The sequence below is a fragment of the Protopterus annectens genome, chromosome 1.part0 (assembly GCF_019279795.1).
Source record: "Protopterus annectens isolate FY-2018-M chromosome 1.part0, PAN1.0, whole genome shotgun sequence".
In the NCBI taxonomy this organism is placed as follows: Eukaryota; Metazoa; Chordata; order Ceratodontiformes; family Protopteridae; genus Protopterus; species Protopterus annectens.
This window is the reverse complement of record NC_056725.1, coordinates 931,309,829-931,335,013: the sequence shown is the minus strand read 5'-3', so window position 1 is coordinate 931,335,013 and position 25,185 is coordinate 931,309,829. Positions and strand designations below refer to the sequence as shown.

Genomic DNA, 25,185 nt, shown 5'->3' with positions numbered 1-25,185 from the left:
CCCATGCTTTGCAACAAGATCCTAATCTACATTAGGCAGAGCTCCTCACTAACACTCTTCAAAAGAAACCTTGACGAGTGGATGGGAAACATAATTTACCTCTGGGATCACTTCAGTGGCTCTGCTGGACAGAGGCACAGGAAACTAATCTAAGGGGATGACGAAAGCCAACACATTCTGACTAGGCTTATAAATGCCTTCGGGCAGATAGCCTAGTACCCACCTATGAACCTAAGTAAAGGAGTGTGAGAAATGGAGAAAAAAAGTGAGTCATGGGATGAGAACAGGAACATTCCCAGAGGGTTTTGAGATGGGAATGAAGCAGGGTCTTAAAGGTAGAGTGGTTGTCTGTAGTACGAATAAGAGGTGGCAGGAAGTTCCAGAGGTGAGCTATGGGAAAGGATAGTAGGTGTTTACCTGTAGGACAAGCAGGCTTGTGCAGTTCAAGCCAGTTCTGGTTACTGGATCTTCGAAGTCTGTTGGGTATTTTGAAGGAGGGGGCAAGGGAGAGGCAGATGGAGGGATTAAAGATGAGTTTATGGGCATGAGTAAGTTAAATGTAGGTAAGATGGTTAGGAAGTTTGAGCCAGTTTAGTTTGTGTAGGGGTGTTGCAGTGGTGGGAGGAGGGTTTATAGCCAGTAGCAAACTTAGAAATTTTGTTTTAACAGGAGGATAGCTTTATTTTTAGAGAAGATTGAAGGCTGGTAAGAAGTGGGGCACCATAGAGGAGAGAAGGAATGAGGAAGGTATTGGAGAGTACAAGTTTAGTAGTGAAACCCATGCAACCCACTATAAAGAAAAAGGAACCCCACTGGGGTACTTATCTGAAAGTGTAAGCTTGGTATAAGCAGCAGAGCGAAGGGCATTCAGACCAACGTTCGATAATGGTGTTCAGTCTGGCTGCAGTGAAGTTCTGGACTGGGAGTGTTCATAAGTCACCTTTATGCACTTAATTTTCACAGGGAGTATACATCTGACGGTACAACACTTCTAGGTAATAAAGGCTTTAGTATACTGGCTGGGCATTGGGCTATCCTTGTCAGGAGGTCCCAGAGGTGATGAATTCTGCAACAGTGAAATGGCGGGACTTCTTCCAAAGACAGTTTGTAGTAAGGACAGCTAAAGAGCCATTAGCTATAATAAAAGCAACATGGGTTGGTTGGGTGGGCACCCATGGACAAACTGTTAATTAGACTCTATGGGAAAACAATGGTAGGGTAAAAGTATTTAAATAGCTAAAAGGAGTGGCTTTGCAGAATGTTTTATGCTGAATAGCTACAACCAATGAAGGAGGACAGGCTTGGGAGTTTTATCTTCAAATTTGCCGAAGGCAGACATAGAGACGTTGGGTTAAAGAACAATATTTTTCAGCCCCTCAGCTATCTTCTTGAACAGACTGGGACTGGCGCAAACAAAGTGAAAGCCTCGCTAAAAAGATCTTGGGACACATACAATAAGTTAATTGCTGTCTCACCATGTCTAGAAGAAATCAGAACTTGGGCAACTCACCCTGGCTCTGTTACCACTAGCAAAAAAAGTGGTGAAAGCAGTACAATACCGAGTGCTGGTAATGGTTACAAATTACTTAAGATGGATCCAACAGAATGTTAATGAAGGCAACAAACTAAGTGCAGAATTTTAAAAGGTATATCAGAATTCTATGTAGCTGACTTCCAGATCATGCAGTACCAGGCCACTCTATACAATGCCGTGTCTAGGCTGTGCACAGCAATCTAGGGAAAATAACAATAACACTGGAGATAGTAAAAGTTGCGGACCTCTCCCCAATAAAACACAGGCTGAACACTTGAATCAGACTACAACATAGCTCTCAACCTTCCATGTCCAAAATAAGGAACACTAGCCCTCATAATGTGGAACAAATGGGCAAAATGTGGAATACATACTAACAACTTCAACTAGGAAGGTCATAGGATGATTAAAATATGCTGGTTTTACGTGTAAATAAGATCTTTTAATGAATTAATGTGATTCATTTCTATTTACAGTGGATTTCACTTAACACTGAATGTGTGACAAGAGAGTTTCAGTGTGGAACTTTCAAGAACTTTGAGGAACATGAACATTTTAAGACCCCGTAATGAGGTACACTTGCGAGGTATGGACTGCAAAGATAGGAAACAGCAGTCCCAGATAAAAATCAAGTTACTAAAATCAAAACAGGAAGTGGTATAGTTGAGTCAGTGAGAACAAATGAGAGAAAAAAAAGAAATAACATCCTATAGATCAGTAATATCCCCACAGCAGTGCTGATGAAACACAAAGCAGCAGACACTTAGTTCTTTGATAGGGTCCCATGTGGATCAGTACTATGTAATGGAGTAAGATGGAAAGAAGGTGCGATGAATGCTTCCAAGACAAGCTCAATGGCTCTTAAAGTCCAGGAGCACATGACAAGCAATTCAGCTAAAACAGACAGTGCAGCTCTGCCAGGAGAAGAAAGAATGTTGCGTTATTCAGTCACATAGCTCCTAGTAACCAGCAAATTAATTCAGGCTACCAAAGCACTGCAGGTAGTCCCTCAATAAACCAAAGGAATAAAAACTCAGAAGCTGTAATAAGCTGTGTGTTCACTTATTTATTATTATTTATTTTACATTTGTTAACCGGGAGAGTCCGACTGGATACATGTCCATTTTCAGCGGAGGCCCGGGGAGAAAAGCTCCAAGTACATAACCGACATATGAACATTGTTAATGCAAAAAAAGGAAGATAGTTGAGTTCTAAATACAATATAAAGATACATCACATCTTGGGAAAAAAAAAAAACAGCAGCATATAAAAAAAAACATAGGTCAGTTACAAAGGCGCCTTGTTAAAAGCTGTTAAGGATAGTGAGGTAAGAGAAGGGTAAATGATAGTGGTTAATCAGGTTTGGAACAGGGACATTGCCAGAGAGTATTGAGATGGGGTTTAAGCTTTTTTTTGAATTGTAGGAGTGAGGGTTCTGAGGTGAGCATGGTCGGTAGGGAGTTCCACATTTTACCTACAAAGTTTGAGAATAGAGAATCCCCAGCAGAATTATTGGCTTTGGTAGTTTGAGCTAAGATCTTATTGGAGGAGCGTAAAGATTGCAGGTTAATATAGGGTGAATGATGTTTTCAGAGCTGGTGTTTTCTCTGGGTGATACAGTATCTGGTGAGCCGTGTTGAGTTGGTTGAAATGGAGTTGGCTGGAAAACTCTAACCACCCTAGTTGCTTCAAGTTAGTGCAGTGGTGCGTTCTAAAGGTAGAATTTGTGGCAAATCTAGCTATGTGATTGTAACAAGAAGCAAGTTTGTTAAGGGTTGTCTTGTTTAGGTTTGTAAAGAGGGGGAGGCATAGAAAAGAGTTGATAGTAGGTGTGTGCTGGCAATTGTAATTTTAGCATGAGGAGTGAGAAAGTGTTTTACTTTATAGAGAGAGCCAAGCTTTTTATTGACGGTTTTGATGGTAAGATTGAAATGGGTGTCAAACTTAAGGGAGTTATCAATGGTAACACCTAATAGCTTTGTGTGAGCTTCTGGTGATATAGTGATTCCATTGGAGGATGTAATAGAGAAGGTGGGGAAGAGTCTTGTTAGTGGGTGAGAAAGTAAGTAGTTTTGTTTTGTTGGGGTTGAGAACTAGTTGTCGACTTGAGAACCATTTTCTATTAGGTTGAAGGTGCCTTGGGTTGAAGCAGTGAGGTCTGCCAGGTTGGAGGCAGTGCTGATGATAGTCGAATCATCTGCATATTGAATGCATGTGGCATGGGGGTGATTGTGGGCAGGTCATTAACAAAGATGGTGAAGAGAAGAGGGCCAAGAATAGATCCTTGGGGAACTCCAAGTGTAACAGGTAGGCATGTAGATAATTTGTCCTGCCATAGAACAGCCTGTTGCCTATTGGACAGGTAGGATTGGAACCATTTCAGCGTGGAATTGCTGAGTGATAGTTTTTAATGTATGGAGGAGTTGAATGTGGTTCACCATATCAAAGGCCTTGGAGAGGTCTAAGAAAAGAGCAGATGATAGTTTATTATTGTTTCTGAAGTTATTGATGGTATTAGAAAAGGATAGTAGGGCTGATGTGGTACTGTGATTTGGCCTGAAGCCATGTTGGGAGTTAGCTAGAATTTTATTTTTGGTGAGGTGTTCCATCAGTTGTTTGTGGACACACTTTTCCATAATTTTGGCCAGGGGTGAGAGTATAGCTATAGGTCTGTAGTTGGTTAGCTCTAGTGAGCTACCACCTTTATGGAGAGGAATAATGTGGGACATTTTCCATATGGAGGGGATGAAGGCTTCTGACAAGGTACGGTTTATGATTATGGAGACGGGATAGGAAATGGCCTCAGCTGCTTTTTGCAGAAACTCAGCTGGGAGAAGGTCAGCTGCTAGCTTAGTGGGTTTTAGTTTTTTAAGAAGAGATGTTATAAAGGATATGGGTACTAGATCGAAGGTAAATAGATGATCTGATGTAGTTGTAGTATTCTGCTGGCATGGGTAGTGGAGTGGGCTGGTTGTTTGTTTGAATTGTGTGGCCAGGGATTGTATAGTTTCTGTGAAGAAACTATTGAATGTGTTAGCAATGTTTACAGGGCACTGTTGTTTGCAAGTTGTTGGAGTGGGGTGGTTGCCTGGCCTGGGTGCAGGAGCTTGTTTAAGCCTGCCCAGAATTTTTGTGGATTATTAAGGTGTTTGTGTTGGAGGTGGAGGAAGAAGTTTTTTTATCATTTAAGATCATTCTTTTAGTTTCATTTCTAAGTTGCCGGAAGGTTTGGTGGGAGTGTGGGTCTTTAGAGGTACGCCATGTGACCCACATCTTGTTTCTAGATAGGATTTTGGATTTTGTTTCCTTAGAGAGCCATGGTGCGGTTTTGGTTTTAGTTCTAATGGACCGTATTGGAGCATGGGAATCTAGAATCTTGAGGAAGGTGATGTTGAAGTAGATAACTGCCTCTTCAAGAGGAAGAGACTTGAGTATTGTCCAGTTGTGGGCTTTAAGTTCAGTTTGAAAAATGGAGGCGTTGAATTTATTATTGTTCCTGATTTTTTTTTATGGTTGTAAGAAGGGGGGTGATTTTCTTGAATTTGATAACATAGGTGAGTATGTGAGTCACTTGCTAGACAGTAGTCACAAAATCACAAATGTTATAGTACATCCAAGTTATAGCTAGGAAGGGAGGAGGTACACAGGAATAGATGCTGTTTAGAGAATCAAATCAAAACTTGTTGACTGAGGTTTAAAACAACTGAGTTACAATCGTCTTGAAGCCAAATCAAAAACAGAACATGCATTACATGCTGTACCACATTCCTGAAACCAGCCACATAACAGACAATACAAAAAGTACTTATTTGCATAACAAATTAAAAGAAGTTAATAGTCACAAAGTTGTAGCCATATACTATGAGCTAAATTCTAAAGCATGCAAAAGACAATGGTTATGTAGTCAAGTAACATCTTGCCAACCTGGACATATAACTATTGACAAGTAAAGTTCAAAGGCCTGATAAAATTATGGTGTTAGGGAAGGCCTCGGCTCTGAGTTTAGTTTTTTCTTTTTGTCATTTTGGAAAACTATGCTGTGTTGTGTTCTACTATTGACGACTTAAAAAAATAACCGAAGGGCTGCTGGCATCCTAATATGTGTAAGTCTTCAGCCTAGTTAGACAACAGCTTCAGAGCTCTCCCATGTCATGGTACCTGTAGGAAGCAGTACACATTTTCATACTCCATAAGAGAAACATTGGTGATGTACAGTATAGAACTGTGCAACACTTAAGTCAGGCTGTGGCCCTTTGCACTCTTATGTCTGATGGAAGACCCTTTGTATTCTAGGGTATGTAACCCAGGTCATTGAGTGCATTACTGGCAGACCTTTGTGATTTATTGGTTTAAGAAATATATATATATTTTGCAAGAGCACTGACAGGTATACAGCGTAACTATTGATTATCTTTTCACTAGCTGTAAGAGGTTATTGGAACTTCTTGGTTATAGCTAGTAGAGATCTTGAATTATGTTCAGCAAAACTGTTTAATGTTTTGAAAATCTAAAGAGAATGTGTGACTCGGTGACAAGGAATACTACAAGTGTTTTTCTTTGCTCTGTTAGTGACAATACTGGTAAATTTAAAAATGTGTGTCTACTAGTCCAACCTTTAATTAAAAAAAAAAATAGTGATGTGCTCTTTCTTTCCAGTGTGGCTGTATAAAACTGCAGAAATCTTGACCAACTGGTAAATGAAACTGTTTCATTTTAGGTATTGGTCATAGTTGCTGTACTGGAACCTATTTATTTTTTGTAGTGACATTTTGTTATCATCATCAAATCATCTGGGGGGGGGGGGGGGGAATCATCTACTCTGCACTCAATTAAAAATGAAATCTGCTGATTCCTTTCCAGTGCCTCCTCTGAGGAACACCACTGTATCACCCTCTCAAATACCAAATGGCTACCAGTCTCCTACAGAGTTGTTACTCCCGAGGTCTCTCTCTGTTTTCAAACTATTTCATCCGGGTGCCTTTCCACCTCTTGCAGCCAAACTCCATAATAAAACTACCTCATGCAAACCTCCACAGGCTCTTCCAATTAACTCCCTCACTACAAACGCCTCCATCTAAATTGCAGCCAAACTCCATAATAAAACTACCTCATGCAAACCTTCACAGGCTCTTCCAATTAACTCCCTCACTACAAACGCCTCCATCTAAACTGCACTGTACCGACCATTCCTTCTCCTTTTTTGAACCCAAACTCTGGCAATCCCTCTTTCCTTCACCTTAAAGAAGTCCCCTCTTTCCCAACCTTCAGAGCTCAACTCAAATGACACCAACAAAAATCTGACTGCAAGTGCTTTTCCACTGGGCACATAACCTAACTCCCTCCTCACCTGCATCATTTCTACTTTGATCCCCTGTTTTCAGCTGCTGTTTCCATCTCATATTTACCACTAAAATAAATTCACATTTGATCTTCTACTCTGCTAATTATTATTTACATACTATATTGGGTGTCTGTGGGATTATCTGCCTTTTGTAATTATTCTGTATTTGTGAATTTGTTCTATTTTCATTTTTTTTGTGAAGCTCTTCACCCAGGCTGTGCCTGCAAATGGACTGCAGTGATCAGTGCATTACCCTGACAAACAAACTAAAACAAATAAATAATTGTATTAACACAAGTGATGCACACCTCATCCTGCCTTGTTCATGGCCACAATCACTTTAATAAGTGTAGATCAGTGTGTATTTTGTACCTAGTCAGCACGTGCATATGAGTTACTGAGCATGTGTGAGATCAGTGCCATTTTGTGTAGTCAGTCAGAGTGAGTGTTTCAAATTGAGATGCACATGTGAGTGTGTTAGAAGTAATGAGTCAGTCAATAAGCATATAAAGTTCGAAGTGTATGTTCCAGGTATAGCTCCTGATGTGTTTATGTACAATAAAAGACTTGAACCCATCTCGTGCCTCAGTGTCTCATTTTGAATACACAAGACATGTGATATGGTGTCAGAATGGGATCCGAAGTTGGAGCAGCTCTCATCATGAGGCATGCAGTTAGAAGTGGATTAATATCCAGGAGTGAACTCGCAAACAGGTTAGTGGTTATTTTTGAAATTAGTTAAATTCATTTCAAATGATTTTCAGTCACCAAACATGTGGCATAGTGTTCAAAATAATTTCCGAGTTATTTGTAATGTCCTAGATAGCGACATAATGATCAAAGTGCTTGAAATAATCTCTGAAGTGTTTAAAATGTTCAAAAAGGCTAAAATGTCCAAATTATTTTGCAATGTATGACTTTTTCGCAGTAACTAAGATTTTTTTAAGTGTCCAGAGTGTTCAATGTATTTGCAATGTTAAAATAAAGCATTTTTGGAGAGATTGTTGTGCATTTAAGCATAATTACAAGTACCAGGTCTATACTTATATTTAAAAGAAATTTGTTGTTATGGCAGAGGGATTTCACAGACCTGCACCACTAGTGTTTGATAAAGAACTGGCGAGTGTTTGAGCAAGAATATATTTTCATACAGGCTGTATTGTAAAGACGCACATACAAGAGCATTTATACTTCTCAATTTAGCAGGCTCAAAAGCCATTGAGTGAGAAAGTTCATTTGTGTATGCAGGGGAGGGGGAGAACCACCATATTCTGATACAGGCTGAAACACGGGAAAACCCTGAGTGCTTAAAATGTAAATTTAGAGAAATGTGTAACCCTGAAACTAGTATTATAATGGAAAGGCATACATTTTATACAAGAACTCAAAAGCCTGATGAAACTATTGCAGCATATATTACTGACCTAAGAAATAAAGCAAAAGCATATAGATTTGCTGATCTACAAGATGAGTTGATAAAAAGACCATCTTGTATGTGGTGTTGATGCAGTGAGAAAGACTTTGCTTCAAGATAGTGAATTAACATTAAGCAAAGCCATAGAGATTTGTCAAATAGATGAGATTACAGAAAAGCATACCAATATGCTTACGAATGGAAAAAGCATATTTGCAGTGTCTGCTAGTGTGAATCTTGATAGTGTACAGCAGTAGAAAGTTAAGATGAAAAAGAAATATAAACCCAAGGGTGCTATTCCCAAACTCATTGTTAACTGTCGCAACTGTGGAGGCAGTCATGAACCTCAACAAGAAAAGTGTGTAACTTCTGGTCAACAATGTCACAAATGTAGAACGTGGAATCATTTCAAAAGGCTTTGCAAGTCTGAAGTGCCACAAATTTGTGTTAAAAAAAGAGTATCCATCGAAACAAGTACATTAGATAGAGACTGAAGCAAACTCAGAGAGCTGTGAGCAAACTTTCTCTGTTGATGGTGTCTCTGTGATCGATGAAACAGTTAATACAGCAGACTATCAGTTATCAGCAAAGTGCAAAATATTTTGTACTGTACAAATTAATGGGAAACCTGTAGAGCTTTAAAACGGACACTGGATCCAAGTATTTGCTAAAATAAAAGCTGGTGAAAAACTTGATTCAGCAGTCTGTGGGGTGAACTGAAGAGGGCTGTGTACAAGATATGCCCTTGCAATCTGACAAATTTGGAGCGCTTTTGCAAGGAAGAGTGGACAAATATAGCCAAGTCGAGATGTGCTATGCTGATAGACTCCTACCCAAGAAGACTGAATGCTGTAATTAAATCAAAAGGTGCTTCAAAGTATTAGTTTAAGGGTGTGCACACTTATGCAACCAGCTTATTGTACGTTTTTTATTTTTTTAACATTTTTTCCCCTAACAGATTTGTTCGTTTCTCAATTGAATTGTACAGGTTATAGGTCACATTAAAGGTGAGAAAAGTTTTGAAATGGTTTATTGTGATCTCATTTTTTTATATCACAAAAACCTGGCATTTTAACAGGGATGTGTACATTATATCCACTGTACTTGGTCTACCTGTTCAGAGATTAATGTCCAGACAGACTAGAACAATTCTACCAGTCAGTAAACAATTTTTAGTACCAAATGCCAAGAACAACAGAGTGGTCAAGCCTCAACTGTTGATAAAACGTCATTTACAAAAGTTGTACTACGATAAGACCAATAAATTCCTTGGACCATTACTACAAGGAGAAGTTGTGAGAATGCAAACATCTAAAGGCTACGACCAAGTGGGAATCATGAAGAACATTTGTGAAGAACTGAGATTGTACATCATACAATTGGAAGGAATAGATTGCAGACATAATCGAAGACGTGCTACCTATGTCCGAACCAGTGATGCAGCAGATTGCCTGTGCAGATGACACTAATTCCCAGAGTGACTCTACACCTGTTTGAATTCAAAAGGACAGTGTGCTTCCTTCAAATAATTTTGATATAATTCCTGATGTTCCAGTTGTGAAAGAATCCCCAGATACTGTCCCTGTTGCTAAACCCAGTCAAAGCTTGTATGTTCCAGACCAAATCCAGAATATACAGTGACTTGGATTCAGTTTTTGTTTGTTAAAATGATATAATGTTTAGCTCTCAAAATGTCTTTGTTCTCCTATTTACAATGTTGAACAAAATTAGAAGGAGGATGTAGATCAGTGTGTATACTGTACCTAATCAGCGGGCATGTGCATATAAGTTACTGAGCATGTGCGAGATCACTGCCATTTTGTATAGTCAGAGTGAGTGCAAGCTTGAATGAAGATGCACATGTAAGTGTGTTAGAAGTAATGAGTCAGTCAGTAAGCATATGAAGTTCAAAGTATATGTTCCAGTTACAGCTCCTGATGTGTTTATGTACAGTAAACAACATGAACTCCACTTGTGCCTCAGTGTCTCATTTGAATACATGAGGCATGTGACAATGAGGACCTTTTTTTTCCCTCCTTATACCATTCCTTACTGCAGGGGCAATGGTGTCCTGGCAGAGTTAACCTGCTGTTATGCTTGCTGCAACCTAAGGCACATGCATGAGCTGAGGCTTGCATTTTTTTTGGATGATGCATTTACTGTCCGTCCTCCATGGTGTATGTCAGGTTGTGACCTTGCCTTCCCAAACCTCCCAAAGAGAAGAGAGAACAAGAAACTAGATTCGTCTTTAGTCCCTCTCCTGACAAGTTCTCCCAGTGCTCTGAATCCAATCCTGACCCCAGTATTTTGGCAACATGATCAGAAATCCTCTCTCTGTGCCGCAAGCCAACTTCAGTTTCTTTATTTTTTGTATGGTTGTCTTTTAGTCCTGCCCATACTGCAGATCTAGGCTAGTGCTTTTGGCACTCAGTCAGGAGTATCATCTGTGATGCTGGTAGCCTGGATTTGGGAGTGGATATGCCATCTATCCTGTGCCTGAATATTTTCTGGACTCCTGCCTATATGCAAGATTGCTATTGATGATAGCATTGCATGTCCCTTCCAATTATATTGTAGACATAAAATTCAAGATACTACACTTTTTATGAAGTTTCTTCAAGGAGCCCTGCTCCTGGGCCCTCATCTCTGAATTATTTTAGCTTTAGCTGTCCAAAGGACACGGTAGCATGTGGCATCAGTCCATAAGGCGATCCATGTGGTTCCTCCAACCAGGTTCCTCCAAAAGGAGGAAGCTACTACAAGATAGAGCAAAATCCTTAAAAGGTAAGACACCTTTGATCAGTATAAGTAAAAAACTAAGAGCTCTCATAAAATCATCCAAGGCAAATTTTGAGAGAAAAATCGCTAAGGATTCAAAAGACAATCATAAGGCCTTCTTTAGCTATGTTAGAAACCTGGGAGGAAACTCCCAGATATGCTCAGAATTAGTTCAAAATGATGTGAAAATTACTGAACCTACAGACATTGCCAATATACTGGCTGACAGGTTCAGTGCAAACTCCCCCCTCCCCCCCAAAAAGAGAGATATCTATACCAGAGGATTGTAGCCCCCCCAAACATCTCTAACGCCCAGGTGAGAACTGCTCTCTCTAAGGCGAAAAACACAGCATCCATGGGACCGGATGGTGTCCCCGGCTGTGTGCTCCACGAACTCAACGAGGAATTAAACCCGCAGTTAGGACAGTTGTTTAATCTTAGCCTCACCTCAGGATACGTACCCAAGGAGTGGTGCACGGCAACTGTGGTCCCACTTCACAAAGGCGGTGCCTCCACCGACCCTGGAAATTCCCGCCCCATCAGCTTGACAAGCCTGATCTGCAAAGCCATGGAGAGGATCATAATGGAACTCATAAATAAAGACATAGGGAACTTGCAGACTTTGGATCCAACCCAGTGTGGCTTTGTCAAAGGCAGATCATGCCTTTTAAACTTGATTGACATTTTCGAAACAGTCACCAAGGCCATTGATGAGGGAAAGGCAGTCCATACAGCCTACCTCGACCTGGCAAAGGCTTTCGACACAATACCCCACTCGGGTATCGTCGAAAAACTCATCAGCTTAAATGTAAACCCATACATCACAAGATGGGTTGCAAACTGGCTAAGTGACAGAACCCACAGGGTCAGAGTTGCTGGCGCCATGTCAGACTCAAAGCCTGTCACAAGTGGGATCCCACAGGGCTCAGTCCTGGGCCCACTCTTGTTCGGCATCTACTTTTCTGAAGTACAAGCAAACACAGGAGGGTTATGGCTGACAAAGTTTGCAGATGACTGCAAACTGGGCGCCATAGTCGAAAACACATCTGACACAGATATCCTTCAGAAGGGTCTCACAGAAACGGATAACTGGTGCCAGAGCCATGGCCTAAAGTTAAACGCCAAGAAATGCATAGTCATACCCTTCGGGAAAAACAAGGTTACCCCTAGCTACAATATAGGTGGCAATCCACTGAGCACAGAAGAAGTTATCAGAGATCTGGGGACTCAGGTTGACAGTAACCTATCGTTTGACACTCACGTTGCTAAAGTAGTTAGGAAGACCTTCTACATTGCCCACCTGATCATGAAGGGATTCACATCTAGATCAAGGGAGGTCATTGTCCCCCTGTACTCATCACTCATCAGACCAATGATTGAGTACAATGCTCCATTCGGAATGTATCTTACCCGACACCTGCAGCAGCTGGAAAGGCCCCAAAAGTTCCTCACCAAAAGGATAAAGGGTCTCAAAAATATGTCTTATGCTGCCCGACTGTAAGAACTTCAGCTCTATTCAGTCGCTTACCGCCTGCTCAGAGGTGACCTGTGCCTGACATACAAGGCCATGTCAAACCCAGATTTGATGAACATGCTTCACCTCAAAAAATCTAGATCCCTCAGAACTACAAGGGCGGGAGACTTGAGCCTTGACACGGTCATTAATAAGACATGCTGGAGGGACAGATTCATCACCCAAAGACTCCCTATGCTGTGGAACAAAATCCCGGTACATGTGAGGCAGAGCACCTCACTGGCCATGTTCAAGAGAAATCTTGACCAATGGATGGGAGATCGCAGATATACCCCAGGGATTACCTCAGTGTCTCTGCTTGACAGAGGCACAGCAAAACAATGGGCATAGTTTTCTTCAAACTAAGGGGTGGCGAAAGCCACAAAAACTCTGGGCTAGGTTTACAAATGCCCTTGGGCAGATAGCCTAGTACGAACCTATGAACCTATGTAGTTAAATTGTGCTACAGTCTAGCATGTCAAGACATAGAAAGATGGCTCTTACTTTGAGTTAGAGGCCCAATACAAAAATGTGAGTGAGAGAGGGAGCACTCATGTGGTATTGCCACCTGAAACACTGAGCCACTAGTAGACATTAGTGCTTCTTTTCCTGGAGAGGTCTTTAGCACACTCCACTGAGTGAATAGAAAACCATGGAATGCTCATTGCGGGCATAATTCCGCAGCCTAGTAAAACAGTTGTTTACTAAGGGGGTTTGGATGCTAATTTTCAGTTGTAGTGCTGGATCACAACAAAGAAGAATGGATTAAGTGTCTAAAAGAGAGCTGTTCCTTCCCTGCATTGGAAGATAAATCCAATACCCAGTGTGAAGCTTACATGTCAGGTAGAGTAACCTGTATACCAGGGTAAACACTGTTATTGATGACTGCTATCTTCGTATGCATATGGGCCGAAATCTGCCATGCTGACATAATTAGGATGTATTCTGCTTACCAAAACCAGAGGGTACTGGCTAACAGGATGTCATAACAGACATCCACGTACTGGAACATCTGTGAAGTGGTCTAAGATGTTCCTCTGATTACTTGGAGCTCAGGGATAAATGAAGAGGGAGAATAAAATATCACACATGGTGAAGTTCGGATATAGTACTAATCACTGAACATTTTTTTTAATGTCCAACCTCTCTGTTTATTGGAGGAGTTCTAAGTCCTGTCGGATGCAGACACATATTGATCACTGAAACATTTTTTGTATTACTTCTCTCACTGTACGGAAGGAGTTTACTGTTTTTGTATTTTCTCTTAATATGCAACAGCAGGAGCCACTTTTGCAACCAGCTATGTTTTAGGGGGTTATTTCCTCTCAAGCTTTCTCTTCAGTCCTGACCTCTGGTCACTGTTTTAAGGACAGCACAATGGCTCAACATGCATCATTCCTCATTCCTACTAACCTCGAGAGCCTTCAAGAGTCAGTATAGTCGAAATGCCTGATGCAGTCTTGTACCTATCCACAGCAGCCTTCAAAAGTCAGCATAGTCAAAATGCCCCTTGCAATCTTTTGCCTATCCCATTTTTCTCGATGGAACTACAGACTGGAGAATGAGGGTTTCATCAGCAATGGAAACAGTCTGCATATTCTATTCACTGTACTGTACCTTTTTAACTGTTTCCACATACCCTGAAACAGGTACTAACACTAGGTATGGAACTTCACTCCCACCTAGGGATAAAAACTGTTTTATAATGCCAAGACCCTGCATCTACTTCTTGATCACCTGACCCTGTGGACACCCAAGCCTTTCTTCCACATCTCATAGGTTCATAGCTAAGTACTAGGCTAGCTGCCCTTGATGGACATTTTAAGCCTAGTCATTTTCCCTTTTTATGCTTGAATTAAAATTAACCTATCCTGCTTGGTTAAAGATTGGCCTTACAAATCCCATGGTCAATAATTATATAGCACCCCTAATGATAACAACTGAAATCAAATGATAGATAATTTGAGGTTACCAATGTATGGAATAAAACTTTTAGGAGCCACCTTTAGCCATTAGTAGCGGGGGCAGTCCTGGAGTAAATTTTCTGTTTCCTAGCCATAGATCCAAGTTGCAGTTGAATACGGACAGGAATAAGCTTTGATGTTAAGTTGTCTATCTCGCCTTCATTCTTGCTGGATGGGTTCGGAGCCGATCCTCGGCTCCGACTCAGCCAATACTAAAGCTCAAGAGCTAATTCCACCGGCTCGAGGCTCCCCCATATCCCACAATGCTAGGCGGTAACTCCTCAGATCTCGTTTGCCGCTTAGCTGACGAGGTGCTTTTTCCAACCGGCTCTGCAGGTTAGTTGTTTTATATAAAGTTTTTACTAAAATAGACCCACTTTAAGTTAATTTTTTCCGTAATTTTTAGTTAATTAAGTAGTTTTTTACCACTCCCTTCCAAATTCTCCCCCTTTTCCAAAAATATTTCTCAAGAGTTCTTCCCTTAGGCCTTTAGGCCCCTTCCCTCCCCTCCTAGTAGTTGGAGTGACTGTTTTTTCTAGGGAAATTTTGTTAAGTTAGTTACTTTACTTTAGTGTAATCGGTGTGTGTGTGTGAGTGTGAGTAATTGCACTATTTTTCTTTGGACATGTCTAAAGAATCGAAGATCTCAGGCTTTAAGAAGTGTGACTCGTGCTGTCAGAAGATGTCTCTGACAGATGGTCACACTTCTTGTGTATACTGCCTGGGACCTTTACACCTGCAGGACTCTTGTGCTCTCTGTCATGGTTTCAGCCCTAGAGTCCTGCAGGAACATAAAAATAAGCTAATTTTAAGAGGCTTATTGAAGCCTGAAGGTCCCCCGACACAGTCCATGTCGGGGAAACCTTCTAAGTTCTCCAGGCAGTCGGCTCCAGCGTCCGAGCCGTCCTCCGGAGGTTCAAAGACCATTTTAACGGTTCAACCATCGGCTCCGGCCGGAGCCAATGATTCTAGACTTACTACACATACAGTGTCCTCGGCTCCAACTGGAGCCGAGACAGACAAGTCTAAGTCGGTTCCGACACTCTTGTCGGAACCGATTACTAGAAAGTGGTCCAGGTCTCCTTCTATCGGCTCCGTTCATTCGGCTCCAGCCTCACCGCTCTTGTCTGAATGGAGCCATAGGTCACACTCCTCTAGGTCCTCCAGACTTTCGGACCATGATTTGCAGAGGGTGGTGAGTAGGCTTCTTAAGTCCGAGGCACTGGCAAAGATGTTACACAGCCCGACTCAACAGTCGATGGCTGCCCCTGTTAGCCGAGACTGTGGGAGCGTCGGAACAGATACCTTTCCTTTCAGCGCCGTCGTCTGCTCCGATCTCCACCTTGGAGGGATCTCGGCGCCGGACTTCCCTCGTTGGCTCAGAGGGGGCGAGTGGCATCGGACCCTTGTCCGACCCCACTCTCCCTCTCGGTGCTTCGACGCTGGTTAGTTCGGCTACGACATCGGCTTCGGAGCCATCCTTGTCAGTGCCAGGGGAGGTTTTCAGCTCTTCGGAGCGGAGACCTCTGGCCCTGCCTGATAGGGGTGCCTTTGAGGTCATGAGGAGCGTGTTAGAACCTGGTTCTACTCCACAGTCGGCTCCATCAGCTCCTCCCTCTACAATGCCTGCGGTGATTTCTTCTCACTCCCTTGCTTCGGACCGTAGGGAATCTGCGCCTCAAGTTTCCCCAGTGGGAATTTCCTCCTCTTCCGAGGCCTCTCCTGATCTTGCAGAGGACCCACTAGGAAGAGACAGTGCAAGAGGAAGCACATTGACTCCCCTGAGTCTGTCACCTCTGACACTGATTTGGAAGATTCGGAGGGTTCCCCTCGTTCTCCCTGTGAGGATGTCTCCTTTGCAGACATAATGGAAATCCTGAAGCAGAGGGGGAATTGGCCAGCCCTTAACCCTTCAGAGGTTGAATCAGTGTACCTTGAGGCGTTTGGTTCTCGACCTTCCACCTCCTGGGTGTCCCCTCCCTTTGACCCACTCATGGAAGTGGTGGCGAGGAAGGCTTGGGTGGCTCCTGACTCAGTGGAACCCACCCCTAGGAGACCGGCCAAATTTATCACTGCCCCCAAAGACAAGGAGTTTTTGTCCAAAGGTGTCTCTGTGGATGCCATGGTGGTGGCTGCTGCCACCAAGAAGGAATTAGCGGATCCTTCGGTGCCTGGTCATCCTCCTAATAAAGAATCTAGGACCATGGACAGGTACGGTAAGCGGATGTTTTCATCAGCGACCTTTTCCATGCATTCGCTGAATTACCTGTGTCATTTCACTCGTCTCCAGAGGGACTTGCTTAAGGAAATGAGTGAAATGTTGAAGGACCCATCAGCTGTGGGTTTTCAAGATAGGATGAACTCCCAGCTGGCTACCCTTAATTCAGTGGTTAACTCCTCCATGCGCCTGATTTCGTACGCGGCTGATGGAGTGAGCAGAGCCGCAGGTACAGGGGTGGCTTTACGTCGCCATGCCTGGATGCGGCTATGTAGCTTTGCGGACCCTTTCAAGGCGTCTTTCACTAACTCCCCTTTTGATGGATCATCTCTCTTTGGTCCACAAGTGAAGGATACTCTGACTAGGTGCGAGGTAGAAGGTAAGACTCTTTCTGCCGTCGGAGTCCATTTTTCTACCCCTTCTAGGCCTTACCCCAAAGGCCAGAAGGGGGGGGAGATGTGGTTCCGCAAACAACCACAGGGAGTCTTGCCGGATGCACAGAGTCATTTCCCCTCTAGAGGCAGAGGGGGGAACAATAATAATAGACGCCGTCCTAGAGGCAGAGGGGGCCCGCAGAATCAGGGTAGTCGAGAATCTTTTTCTGACAAACCCTTTCAACACCCCTGAGGGGTTGCCCGACTGTCTACCTTCGGAGGCAGTCGGGGGAAGATTATCTATGTACCCAAAAGCCTGGCTTTCCCTTACTCAAGACAAGTGGGTACAGTCTATCATATCCGAAGGCTACAGAATCCCTTTCATTCGCATCCCAAAACAGTCCGGAAAATCCCTTCCAGACGTTCCACCCAGTCAAAGGGAACAAGCAGCACTAGAGATTTCAACGCTGCTAACAAAAAGAGCCATTCAACCTGTTCCAGCAGACCAACAAGGATCCGGAATTTACTCCAAATTCTTTTTGGTTCCAAAGAAAATGGGACTGGAGACCCATTTTGGATCTCAGCAACTTGAACAAGTTTGTCAAGAAAACAAAATTTCGGATGGTCACGCTGCAGTCCATCCTGCCCTTTCTGGGCCAGGACAACTGGATGTGCTCCATAGATCTCCAGGATGCGTACTATCACATCAAAGTGAACAGACGATCCAGGAGATTTCTCCGCTTCAGGCTGGGGGCCAGTCATTTTCAGTTCAGGGCCCTGCCCTTTGGTCTCACTACAGCCCCCCGAGTGTTCACCAAATGCATGGCAGTGGTCGCCGCTCATTTGAGGGGCCAGGGATTCCAGGTGTTTCCGTATTTAGATGACTGGCTCCTGACTGCCACCACCAGGCATCTACCTCTCTTAGCCAAAGACTACACCTTATGAACCTGTCAGGCTCTAGGCATCTCGGTAAATTACGAAAAGTCTGTCTTGTCGCCTTGTCAATCTATTACTTTTGTAGGCACAAGATTAGACACAGTCACTCTGTCAGCCAGACTCACAGAACAAAGAGTAGCAGAGATTCACAAGCAGGTTTCCCTTCTCTTACGACTAAACAAGGTCAAGGTCAGACTGGTGTTGAAAGTCCTAGGGACTATGGCGGCGGCTATTCCCCTCCTTCCCTTAGCCCGCTTTTACATGAGGATCCTACAGTGGATGCTTTTCACTCAGTGGTCCTTTCAACTTCTACCAATGTCCCACACTATCAGCATAACTCAGTCATGCAGGAATCATCTTCTATGGTGGGTCACATCCCCCCAACTTCTTCTAGGAAGACCCTTCAACCCCCCCGCCCTGGCTGCAACTCTGACAACGGACGCCTCCCTGATAGGGTGGGGGGGCATTACCAGGGCAGGACAGTCCAGGGCACGTGGCAGCCGATCGAGTGCCACTTGCACATAAATGTTCTAGAGATGAGAGCAGTGCTTCTAGCGTTGCAAGCCCTTCAAGACTCTCTTCCCAAGGGAACTATAGCAATTCAGACGGACAATATGTCCGTAGTGTGGTACATCAACAAATAAGGCGGAACCAAATCTTACCCCTTATGTCGAGAAGCACTCAGACTGTGGCAATGGGCGATCTCTTCTCAGCGCTTCCTGATAGCAACGCACATTCCCGGCAAGTCCAATGTGATAGCAGACAGATTGAGCAGAGCAATCCTCATGCCTCATGAGTGGTCTCTGAAGAAGTCAGTATTGGAAGAAGTTTTTCGAACTTGGGGCCATCCTTGCTGCGATCTTTTTGCCACTCCCCAAAACAGCAAGTGTACCGAGTTCTTCACCCTCTCTCCCCTACCAGGTCATCCCATCAGAGACGCTCTAGCTCACGATTGGCCTCCGGGGCTGCTGTATGCCTTTCCTCCCTTCCCACTGATACCTCAGCTGATTCGGAAAGCCATTGCTCTGAAGGCCTTAATGATCCTCATTGCCCCTTATTGGCCTCGACAAGTTTGGTTTCCCTTTCTTCATCGTTACCTTTTGGCGCAACCATGGCATCTGGACCCAGTTCCAGATCTATTGATCCATCAGTCGGGTCAACTGCACCAATCCCTTTCTTCTCTGAACCTCACAGCGTGGTTCCTCCAATTCCAACCTTAGCCAGGCTTCCCTTAATATCTCACTCAGAGATATTTTGATAGCTTCTCATAAGTCTTCTACCCGGAAGATTTATAGCAGCAAATGGAAACGTTTTTCTTTATGGGCAATGCCCAAGAACATAGACCCCTTTACTGCTCCCATTCAGTCCATTCTTGATTTCCTAGCTGAGCTTTTCCAAGCAGGCTCTTCTCCTTCTACTATCAGAGTTCAATTGGCGGCTATATCTAATTTTCATGTGGGAGTGTCAGAGTCAACTATCATGTCCCACAAACTCTGTAAAGCCTTTCTGAAAGGAGTCTTTCTTCTTAAGCCCCCTGTCAAGGATCCACCTCCTCCATGGGATCTGAACTTGGTTCTAGCGTCTTTGATTCTACCCCCCTTTGAACCTGCAGCTTCATGTTCTATGAAGTTGCTGTCTTGGAAAACGCTTTTTCTAATAGCCATCACTTCGGCTAGAAGGGTTTTGGAACTTCATGCTTTATGCTGTCGTCCTCCGTATCTAATTTTTCACAAAGATAGAGTATCCTTGCATACCAAGTGGCCTCTTAAACAAACCTGAATCAAACTATTGATCTTCCAGTTTTTTTCCCCAATTATGTCAACAGGTCAGAACAAAAATTGCACTCTTTAGATGTTCATCGCCAACTAAGGTATTATTTGGACAGGACTAAAACAGTTCAGAAAAACAGACCAACTGTTTGTTTCCTATGCGGAAGGCAAGATGGGTCTTCCAGTCTCTAAAGTGTCACTTTCGAGATGGCTTACTTCTACGATTACCTATGTTTATGAGATCAGACACCAACAATTGCCCTCTAAGCCTAGAGCTCACTCTACAAGGGCATTAGCCACATCCATAGCCTTTCAGGATAGGCTTCCTATTGATTCTATTTGTTCAGCAGCAACTTGGGCTTCACCTCATACCTTCATTTCTCATTACAAGTTGGACATAGCCTCCAGAGACCGTGCCAACTTTGGTTCCACTGTTCTCAAGAGTCTGTTCCGATAGGCCACCCGGGACAAGATGTTAGGACGCGGTCCCATCCAGCAAGAATGAAGGCGAGATAGACAACTTAACATTAAGAAGTTATGTACCTACCATAACATTCCATGTTAGTTGTCTTCTCGCCTTCTTTCTTGCGTCCCACCCTCCTTCCCCCTAGCCTGGACAGACCTACAGGAGATTATTTGTGACCCCTCTAATCCTTTCTCCCACTGTTTTACCACCTCTATATTTTTCCTCTGTTAGGTTTAAGTCACCTCACAGTCAGCCCTATAGAGGTGGATTACCCTTCTCCATGTTATGGAGCTTTTTTCTTGCTTGGCCTAGCTTTCAAATGAGATCTGAGGAGTTACCGCCTAGCATTGTGGGATATGGGGGAGCCTCGAGCCGGTGGAATTAGCTCTCAAGCTTTAGTATTGGCCAAGTCGGAGCCGAGGATCGGCTCCGAACCCATCCAGCAAGAAAGAAGGCGAGAAGAAGACAACTAACATGGAACGTTATGGTAGGTACATAACTTCTCATTTTATGTGGATGGGTGGGGGGGGTCTGTTCCAGAGCAGAGGTATCCTCTGAGAAATAGCAACCATTATGTTGATGTCGCAGAAGAGGTATGGATCCTTGGACTGGGTATTTCTGATGCCATTTGATTTGGTGTTGTGGAGTAAATCCATCATTAATGGATTGAAAGATAGCTTGCATGCCAGGCACTGGTCACCTCTTAGCAGTCTGTAGCATACAGAGTATAGTGTCAGGGCTTTGAGTTGGTCCATACAGAACATGTTTAGTCCTTGCATCTTTTTAGTCAGGTATCTCTGTGTGTGTTCCAGCTGATGCGTGTATCTGTACAGATATGCCAAAGGGGGAATTTTACTCAATGATTTGTTTAATGAGAGCTGAGTAAAGGGGGCAGTGACACCTGGATACAATCCATTTGTTTATAAGCTGTGCAACATAGAAGGACTTTCTTATGACAATGGACACATGTTGGTCAGAAGTTAGGTTACTCTCTACATAAGTTCCCAAATCCAGAACAACTGGGTCAGCTTTTAAAGGTGTATTGTCAATATGGTAGTTTTCTGGTATAAATGGCTTCCCAAAGAATAGTAATGCAGTTTTTGGCATTTAGTTTCAGTCCATGATATTGGCACCAGTTATTTATTTGGGACAGACCATCCTACAGGATGGCTAGGTCATTTGGGGATTCATTGACTGTTCTAGCTTGCAGTCCTCCAAAGCCCTTTAGTTTTTTTTTTTTACTTCAGAAAAGTAGATGCCAAACAGAGGTTCCAGCACGGAACCCTGGGGACTCTACTAGTAACTGGTCTCTTTATGGAAGTAACTTCTGTTTTGATGTCCTGCATCCTATCTTTGAGCCACTTGGCAACAAGGTGAGTGAGATGGGTCATTTCATTCCAGTGTCTCGACAATACCTTGAGGCATTACCTCATCTGTTACATTTGTATAAAATGACTAATAGAGTAAAAAAATGTGCTAACAATGAAGCAGTTAACTTTAGTAATAGCATTAATGGAGGCCAGCATGTGTGTCACCATGGAAACCAAGTGAAGAAGTAGGAATGTATATTTATTTATTTTTTTAAGTGAAAAGGATTTGAATACAAATTTCAGTGCACCTTTTTTTCTTGTACTGCCTGCAGAACTTGAGGCCTCATCAGCAATTGTAAAACAAGAGCTCCTCGTGTGTGTGTGTGTGTATATATGTGTGTATATATATATATATATATATATATATATATATATATATATATATCTGGTATAGGCTCTGATAATGTTCTGTTCTTGCTCAACATCAGGATAAATTATATCCCTAAAATGTGAACAAGTACCTATTCATACCGTACACCTCCTTACTGTCCCTTCTTCATTCACTTCCTTGCTTCTATCAATTTCTTTGTCCTGGCTTTCTCTTTTATACCATAAGCCTGCTTTTCTCTCACTTCATATTGCAATTCCTGTTTGTATTATAGTAACTTACCTTTAATTTCTCTATAAACTGGGTAAAATATCTCTAAATATTAAATCAATACACTACAACTTGGATCTATTCTTAACCGACATTTTCAGATTGTCTAATGTGGTATAATTTAAACTGCAGTTGCTTTTTTGTATTTGTTGTTCTTAAACTGTTTTTGTAATACTTTGGAGCTTTTCTCCCCTGGCCTAAGCTGAAAATTGGCTCCTACCCAGTTAGACTTTCACAGTAATCAAATGTTGATAAATAATATACGACTGCTTCAAAATGTACTGTACCAATGAAATAGGTCCTTGGGTGTCTTCTTTCAAAGCTTTTGTGTTCATTAGTTTCTTTAAAAAAATGCTAAGGTTGTGCATGAGCCTGATGCTGCATTAAGAAATATGTACTATTGATCACTGTGATTTTGTAGTTTTGTTTTTTGTTGGTCTCATTCATTAATAAACTAAAGTTTGTTAATTATTAATGTCTGATAACTGCTGTGGCGTGCTATGTACATAGTGTGTTGACCAGATTTTTGTATAGTGGCATTTATCATCTCTTGAATTTACTTTGTAATACATTTCCCTTCCATTTTCCAGATTACTGGCCTTAGGGAGTGAAATACGATTTGTCCATAAACACATGGGCGTAGTTCCAGGCTGGGGTGGAGCTGCCAGGCTTGTGCAGATTGTTGGCAGTAGGACCACCCTGAAGTTACTCAGTACAGCTCAAAAAGTAGACCCCGAAATTGGACTGAAACTGGGATTAGCAGATGCCATCTTAACTTCATTTGGGGAAGAAAGAATTTTAAATGAAGCTCGCAGCTGGTTAAGTCAGTACACCAAAGGACCACCAGAAATAATCAAAGCCATTAAAAAGGTAGTTGTTTCTGGAAAAGAACTGCCATTTGAAAGTGCTTTACAAACTGAGAAAGATATATTTGGGACTGTTTGGGGAGGACCTGTCAATCTGAAAGTATTGGCCCAAGGATCAAAACACAAAAAAATAAGAATCGATTGAGGATAGCTGGTGTTTTCTATCAATGATTTTGTGTTTTCAGAAAGTATTTTAAGTTACAGTATATACTGTTGAATGTAAACTCATTTTATACACTTCAAAATTATATTAACTTTCAAAGAAACATGAAATGCATTTGAAGTTTCAATGTCTTGATGTGTCAGTGCATTAAATTTTTTCAAAATGCATACTTTAGTTTTTTAGTTGGGCATAAAATGTACTGAGCATTAGAACTGCATTGCATTAGTTTGTGAATGAGGCAGGCACTATGTAGCCTGACAATAATCACTCATTTACAGAGGACCAATATACTGGAGCACAGTTACACTAATGCCCCCTTTGGTATGTATCTAACCAGGCATATTCAACAATTGAAATGTCCACAGAGGTTCCTCACTAAAAGAATACAAGGCATAACTAACGTGTCCTTTGTAGACTGCCTCAAGGCCATATCCCTGTATTCTGTCTCCTATAGGCTATTGATGGGGAAGAGCTATGCCTGACACAGGGCATTATCAGACCCCACTCTAATGGGCCTCCTTCATATCCAAAAAAACAAACACCAGAATTACCTGTTCTAAAGACTTAAAAACCTTGCCTGTGGTATAACTAGGACTTACTGGAGAGATGGGCATATATCCCAGAGACTACCCTGTCTCTGGAACAGGCTACCCATCCATGTGAAGCAGAGTTCCTCACTAATCCATTTAAGGTGCAACTTGGACAATTGGATGGGAACAAGAAATTAATTCCTGGTTTGCCACCTATGTTTCTAGTGGACACAGGCGATCTGTAAATGGTTAATCTCCCAAGCCCCTGCTTTCATTATCAAGGGTACCAGAACTTCTCAGAGATTTGGGATGCATGGCTAGGCTTAAAATGGCCCATGTGGTAGTTAGCCTAGTAAACACCTATGAACCACAGCTTTGTTCCAGTGTCTTTGTCCTTTCTGTTGCTGGACAACAACAGTATTTCTTAAATTATTTTTCTACCATTGTTTAATGACCTGCAGCAGCCTCGAGGTGGCAGTAGTAATGATGGGGATGTTGGAGGATGTAGGGGTTTGGCTACCCCCCTCCCAAGCACAATAATACATTTTGTTTTTTGCATGTCTGATAAATTGAGCAGCATGAGTATATGTATTTTGAGACTGCATCTATTGAAGTTGTAATTTTGGAAGCTTTGACTGGACAAATGTGATGTGAGCTTTCAGGTTGCAAAGACTGATAATGGATCCCAAGTCCTCTGCATTAGACCTATAACAATACTGTCCATTCATTCATTCATTTTCTGATTCCTGATTCAACCAGTTTGGAGTCATGTGGAAACTGGAGTATATACTGGCAAGTAACAAGAGGAGGGCAGATATGCAGTGTAGGACTGGATACCTGTCCATCACATGATATACACACACTCACTTTATAGGATCACCAGTTTGCCTGTCATCATCTCTTTAAGACAAACAAAACTGGAAAACCAAGCACTGTGAAGCAATATTGCTAATGACCGCACCACTATGCCCCCCTCCCCCATGTCATTATTTACAGGGAGTGCATATCTCCCTCTTTTCTTTCATTCATTCTTTTAGACTGTACATGCAAATGCCTGCAGGCTGTCTTCCTACTCTAGCACCTTTATCAGCTTGTTAACCTTCCTTTGCACACACCCTTCTCTCTGTAAGGGCTTTGTATATATGTGGTATTCTGACTTTGGCACTGGCAGTGCTCTTTATGGGAAACATAACATCAGGCTCCTTTATATTCACCCTCCTCACTATAATACCACCATTCTTTTGGCCTTTGCCCCGTAACTGTCACATTACTTTGCATGATTAAATGTTTGAGTGGTTATCATTTGCAGACAATTTTCCTTTCTGCTTTCATAGGTACACCACTAACCCTT

At 42.5% G+C, this 25,185-nt stretch overlaps 1 protein-coding gene across 2 annotated transcripts in view; it reads left to right on the top strand.

The window, feature by feature from the left end:
• ECHDC1 (ethylmalonyl-CoA decarboxylase 1) overlaps positions 1-23,471 on the top strand; it is a 301,457-nt gene extending 277,986 nt beyond the window's left edge. For both annotated transcript variants that reach the window (XM_044064070.1, XM_044064078.1), the window contains exon 6: positions 22,866-23,471. In XM_044064070.1, coding sequence (XP_043920005.1) covers positions 22,866-23,286 — 421 coding nt within the window. In that variant the 3' untranslated portion in view covers positions 23,287-23,471. The remainder of the gene's footprint in view (positions 1-22,865) is intronic.
• Positions 23,472-25,185: the final 1,714 nt, after the last annotated feature.